The 6734-nt window shown below is 43.9% G+C and overlaps 1 protein-coding gene across 1 annotated transcript in view; it reads right to left on the reverse strand.

Annotated features, from left to right (window-relative positions):
- The window catches only part of BTC (betacellulin), a 50863-nt gene extending 46864 nt beyond the window's left edge, over positions 1 to 3999 (reverse strand). Inside the window, exon 1 of the mRNA XM_054486508.2 lies at positions 3661 to 3999. Within this exon, the coding sequence (XP_054342483.1) occupies positions 3661 to 3724 (64 nt within the window). The 5' untranslated portion in view covers positions 3725 to 3999. The remainder of the gene's footprint in view (positions 1 to 3660) is intronic.
- Between the last annotated feature and the right edge of the window lie 2735 nt (positions 4000 to 6734).

The following is a 6734-nucleotide window of genomic DNA, read 5'->3' on the forward strand; positions in this document are numbered from 1 at the left end:
AAAGGAGCATCCCCTAGGTGTTGGTGCACTAAGCAGACTGGAGAATATACAGGAGTCACCCACAAGTTCAAGGATAGAGTCAGACTAGAATAGAATCAGAATAGACACCGAGTGACACAGGCCAGACACAGTCCAAAATAAAGCACCTGGTCTGACCAATACCAACTGAACATTATTAGTCAGGCTAGCCTGGCCCTGAGCTAGGAGAAGCAGGGTTTCCTGGAAGCAAGGAAGAGCCAGGAGTCCAAGAATCTGTCAGAGAATAGCCAGAGCCAGGGATGGCACAGATGTATGGGTAGGCAGTAGGGAAAGCAAAGGTGTAGGAGACAGCTAGGATGAGCTTACATGCTTTTTAAATAAGTCAAAAGAAATGGTTTCCAGTATTGGTTTTTCCTGTTATATGCAATGCAACATCTCTGCACTTGAGTGTCCTATCTATCCCTAGATAGGACATTCTGCACTTGAATGTTCTATCTCTCCCTACGTAATTCAGCAACAAATATTTATCTGCTACAATCTCTTGAGACCAGGAGTTTAAGATCAGCCTGGCCAACATGGCAAAACCCCATCTCTTCAAAAAATACAAAAATTAGTCGGGAGTGGTGGCAAGTGCCTGTTGTCCCAGCTACTCGAGAGGCTGAGACAGGAGAGTCACTTGAACCCTGGAGGCAGAGGTTGCAATGAGCTGAGATCATGCCACTGTACCTGAGCCTGAGCGGAAGAGTGAGACTCTGTCTCAAAAAAAAGAAAAAAAAAAAAAAGAAAGAAAGAAAAAGAAAATACAGTAGAGAAATATGAGCCCCTTTTGGAAAATCTCACTTTCTGAGAAAGTAAGATTAAATGGCTCAGGATTTCTACTGACTTAGAAAATGCCTTTAAACAGTTTTAGAAAATTGAACCAAATTAATGCATATGAAGAACATCAATAACACACAAACATATAATTTATATTTATATTAAATGTATTTGTACCATATAATCTGCTTATGGTATACCTTCCTTTTATATCTCAACCCCACTTCTGTCTTTATAAAATTTCTCAAAGAAAGTAGTACCTAATTTGCATATGTTAGAATGGAAATTATCCTGTAAAGATCCATCTACTAAATGCCAGATGTATTTAAGGAGCATCTACATTTATAATAGATGTAAGCTATTCCTAATTTAAATCACATGTTATTTTGTTTACTTTTTGAAAAGAATGTGACATGGAAAGGGCATCACCATCTAATGAAACCTCTTCATTTTACAAATTGGAAAAACAATGCCCAGAAAGTTGTAACTTACAGACATCTCAGAGTCATGAAATGGCAGAGCTGGAACCAGGGCTCATGTCTGTTCAATGCCCACTCTCATCGCATTTCCACCATCTCTCTCACACACACACACACACACACACACACATTAGTGCCTCACAAATCTTATTGCTCACATTCTTTTCAAAAAGTAAATAGAACAACATGTGACATAATTTAGGACGGGGATTTAAAAGTAAAGTGTGTATGACAGAAATAGGACCACTTAATGGAAACAGCGATGCCAACAAATTACATCCTTTAGCATTTTGCAAGAAGTAGAGCTTTAAGGGAATCTAGAGACCAAATTCAATTTCCCAAGCCAATCATTTAACAGGGTGGTTGTACATTTAGGTAACCCTGAGTGTACAATGGCACTGGATTAGAGTTTTGCTTTTTGATTTTCATTTCTGTCTTTTGACAAGTTTTGAGAAGAAAATATTGTGTGATAGTAAAGGAGAAAGAATGTCCATCGACTTTCAATAGTCATTTCTACTATGACACTTCTGCTGAAACATCACCCTAATTTAGGCCCCAAGCAGCTCATGCCCAGATTATACCTATGAGACAATCAGGTCCTCTGGCCCACAGGCGCCCCCTCTTCCTATACTGCACCTCACTGCCAGATTTATCACCTTTAAACCATTGTTTGCATCATATCACTCCCAGTCAAGCCCTGTGATGGTGTGTGTTTAATAGCTTATTAATTCTTTTCCAAATATTCTAATCTGGCTTTTTCGGTTCTTCATAATCTGTCTGCCTTTCAGAAATTTTACTCTTTCCAGTAAAGCATGCTCATTCACATCGCCAACCCTTTACTAATTGCTTTTTCCCTTGTCTCTGTTCCCTCTTTCCTCTCTACTACTGCAAACTCTACCCAAGCCTCAAGGCAGGCATTCGTGTCCTCCATTCAGACTTTCCCCACTATTCCAGCCCCCGCTGTTGAGCTCTTTCTCCCTTTTCTGATTCCATGAATTTTTCCACAGGTTACCCTGCTGGGCTTGCATTTCCAAATTCAGTGTAAGTTCTAGGGCAGGAATCATGTTTTATTTTAGGAAACTCATGAGCCCTTTCCCCACCTCCATTGCTACATACCTCAGCACCTTGCTGACTACGACAGATTCTCAGGGAATACTTTGACTGTTGGATAGTTTAGACACGGTGGAGGGAGAGAATGCCAGCTACTTGCAAGCAATGCTGGCAAAAGCATCAGTACTATTTCTAGAGTTAAGTCTCAGCCCCGTTGCTCTTCTTCATGAATGTACACATTCACTCTACCACTAAATTGTTACTGACTCCTTCCTCTTCAGGGTTTGTTAAATAAGTTTATTTTCTCTAACCTTGGTCCTAAGTCTGATCCACCTCCAAGAAAGTTCACTGTACCTTTTTAGCCACCTCTCTTACTCCAAGGACACGGTCAAATGAAAGTTTTCATTTAGGCTCCCCCTCTTTTTCCTCCATAAGAGGAATTCCCATTCTTTTTCATTTGTGGTGTCGCCTTCCCAGGCTTGAAGGTAGGAGTGATATCGTGGTGACACTTCAGCTGTGGAGATTCTCATCCTACCACATAAATGCTCCAAACCCAGATGTGTCTACAGCCCAGCTAAGATTAGCAAATGTTACTGGTTTCCCTTCTATGCCCCACAAAATGACCATGATGCAGAGAGCATGCTTTGAAGAGTTGGGATTTTTCCTACCTAGAAGCCTTCTCACTACCTTCCCTCGGTGGAGGGGAAGGGGAGGCCTGCTTCCAGCCGCATCTGAAGTTCCAGCTCTGCTTGGTGATTTCTGACTTCTAAGGAGGCAGGAGAGACCCTCTGGAGGGCGCTAGGTATCCTGCTACTCCTCCTCCCGCTGGCACTCTTCCCTAACGCCAGGTGATCACACTTTCGGTCAAAGAGTTCCCGTTCTTCTGCCTCCTGCAGGATATGCTTCTTGGTCTATACTCCCGCGTGAGCTTCTTTAGTGGGTTTCCCTGCTCGTCCCCCTCCCCCCTCGCCCCTCACTCGCGGGCACAGCGCCTCACCCCGGTGGACAGCCCGCCGGCGCCGCCAGGCCCTCTGCTGTGCGCACAAGGCAGCAGCTGGCGGCCTGCTCGCAACACTGTCAGCGAGGACCTCGGAATCGCTTCCGCCCTCGGGCCTCCTCACGCGTCTAGGGACTGCCTCCAACAGGTGCAGCCCCGGTGCCCAATTGTCAGATCCTTAACCTCGCGCTCTCCCAGCCTTCAAAGTTCTCCAACCCGCGCCTGCCAGCCCGAGCGCGCCCTCTTGTCCGGATGCCAGCTCGGTTCAGGGTTCGCCCTCCCCGCGACTCCAGCCCCAGACTTTCCTCCTGGTTTCCAGTGCCCAGCACGGCCACTTACCCAGGGCAAGGGCCAGGAGCAGTGGCAGGGAGCTGGCGCCGCTGCCCCTGGCGGCCCGGTCCATCAACCCCGCTCTGCCGGGCCGGGCAGCCCCTAGACAAGTCTCCCTCCTTCTTCGCCCCCTTCCCGGGCCTCGGGCGCCTGAGAGGGTGCCTGGAAACTAATCCCGGAGCCAGAAGGAAACGAAACTACTTCCCAGGCTGGCACCCTGGCTACAGGGCAGGGAAACACCCAGGGCGGGCGGCCGGCCGGCTCCGTGAATGTCGCCGGGAGGAGGGAGCCTCCTATTTATCCCCGCTCCTCCTGCACACACCCCGCCAAAGAGGCGCAGGACTTGGTCCTGGGAGCCTCCACGCTGCTCCCACCCAAATTGCCCCACACCCATACCCACACCCAGGGACATATTCGGGCTGCCCTCGGACCAGCTCACCACTCCCCCTGCTGGGTCTCACCTGACTGACTGTTCATTTCCCTCCCCCTTAGGGCGTAAACAAGGTAGGGAGGGAGATGTAAAGAATCCGCATGGAGGGGTGTCGGGGGTTCCCGTCGGGCCTGCAGGCTGACCTAAACTCCTGGAAGCCACCCAGGAAGAGTCAAAGACCCAAACGTGTTCTGGAATTCTAACTTCCTTTATTTCAGAGGATTGCTAGTGTCATGGAGAAACCAGAATCACCATTCATTGTGGTTGACTTCAGGCATTTGATAATGCAGGCAATTTCAAAAGAGTCATTGTTGCCTTTTAAAGTCTTGAAGCCATAGCGACACCTCGTCTCTACAAAAAATACAAAAGTAAATTAATAGCCGGGTATGGTGGTGTGCACCTGCAGTCCCATCCATTCCCTGAGGCTGAGGCGGGGAAGATCGATGGGGAGATGGAGCCTTCAATGAGCCTAGATCGAGCCACTTCACTCCAGCCAAGGCGCAAGAGTGAGACACTATCTCAAAACAACAACAACAACAACAGCAACAAAAAAGAAAGAAAATAAAAGAAGTGAAAAAAGTCTTCAAGCTAGTGTCTTAGTTTCCGGGTGCATTGTCTTCTAATAATTCGTAAAATTTGGGCTCACCAGGACCTACTTTAGAAATTTCATTTGTATTTCTGTTTATGAATTTACTCATGTATTCAGTATATTTTCATTTAATTGCACTAAGCAATTTCCGGAACAAAAAGACATCCTCACAGCTTTTAGAGAAAGCAAGCAGCATCCAATTTTACCTTATGTGGTTATATATTGCCTCCAAGATAACCAGAAGTTACAGCTGTTTTTGTACTGGTCTGTGTTCCTCATATAAGATTTATGTGGATAATTATGCCCCTCAGTACAGAAATTTTATTTCTATAGCATCCAAAAGTCATGTAAGCCTTATTTTACATATGAAATGTAGTTTGGGTGTCTACCTCTTCCTCCTCATTCTATTGTTTAAATTAAATAAATTGTTGTGCACTTTTCTCCCAAGAATAACATTTCATTTCAAAACTAAATTATTTTACTGCCCTAGGCAACTGATACATCCAGTGGAATAAAAATCAGCTCTTAATTTTCAGAATCCCATTCTAGTCCCACATGGCAGCTCATAAAACATTGGTAGAGAGGGCAGGCATGAAGTTTAAAGAAACCCAAAGTTGTAAGATGGAAGGTTACTGCACCCCAGCTAAAAAGAGCAGAAACACTGGAAGCCAATGGATTTTGACATCATCTCCCTCCCTCTCAACACTTTCACCCTGTGTTTTTCCTTTCTGATATTCTCTCCATCTCTCAGCACCAGTGCCCTAAGTTAAAGTATCTCTTACTCCAAGATGGCATTTAGCCTAGCCAACAGCTGTCCTGTTAGCCCCAACAGAATGCTACAATTTTGTTTTCCTTTTTTGTAGATACTAATAAAAAAAAAAAGTGAGACCTAAACAAAAAGTACTAAATGTTTGTTGAGCATTGGAAAATTCCAGGACTTGGTGTAAGTATTCATCATTTATGCTATTCAAGTGGTAAATTAACTTTTTCAGGCCACTAGAATATGAAGTAGTATAATTTAATATACTAAATAGGACAGATAAATTAATAACCTTCCCTGAGGGCTTTATTTACCACCATAAATAAAATAAGTACTCCCAAGACTATGCCTTCCAAATTTTCTGACACTGGATATCCAATCTCTTCAAGGTTAAGAGACTTTTCCTGTCTTTTTTTGTTTGTTTGTTTCTTTTTTTCCCTCACTTTCTTTCTCTCTGTTCTTCCTCCTCTTCTTCCCTCTCCTTCTCCTTCTTCTTTTTCTCCCCCCACCCCCAACCACCTCTCTCTCTCAAGTCATTTGCTTATGGGGCATGGTAAAGCTGGAATACAACCATTACATTTGGAAGAGTGGAAGGTAAGAATTGATTTTCCTGAGTCCTCAATCATGTAACTGAGTTGCGTCTCAGTGCTTTCGTTTGCAAGCTGAGCTGTTACTAAGAGAAAAATAGACCAAAGTTACACCTGAGTCACAAGGTGAAACTTGTATTCCTAGTTAACCCCAAGGTAGGAATTGCTTGAGTGCTGTTCTTCCTGTGCCAGGTTTAGGCAGGTATAACCAGTCCTCCCAAATCTGGTATGAGGCTTAAGTAGATTCTTTTGGAGGGCCTTTAAGCATCAGCCTTTTTCTCTTCCCACACAGAACAGCCTGCAGCTGGGACCGTCCTCCCCGTCTTCTGGACAGGACAAAATAAACTTGTAGTTACATATAGGGCACAACACATAAACAGACACACGCCATGATGGAAAGGAAAATTTTGGAATGCATTCCTTCTAGGCCAACATGTATTCTCCAAATGAAGACTTTAAGGCATTCAGTAGTATAGGAAAATTTCCTAGTGACCATTAACTTTATTAAATTTAATAAGAGTGGATGAATGAAAATGATGAAAGACATTTTAAAAATTGTAATTTTTATAGTAATGATAAGCATCATGCACTATAGATTATTAGTGGTACAGTTACACAGAGAGAACTTTCAAATATTTTATTTAAAACTACTAAATTGGTTTCTAAGAAAATATCAATGAAAAATCACTGCTCAAAAGTTGTATTCAGGTAATTGTA

Source organism: Pongo pygmaeus, chromosome 3, assembly GCF_028885625.2.
Source record: "Pongo pygmaeus isolate AG05252 chromosome 3, NHGRI_mPonPyg2-v2.0_pri, whole genome shotgun sequence".
In the NCBI taxonomy this organism is placed as follows: domain Eukaryota; kingdom Metazoa; phylum Chordata; class Mammalia; order Primates; family Hominidae; genus Pongo; species Pongo pygmaeus.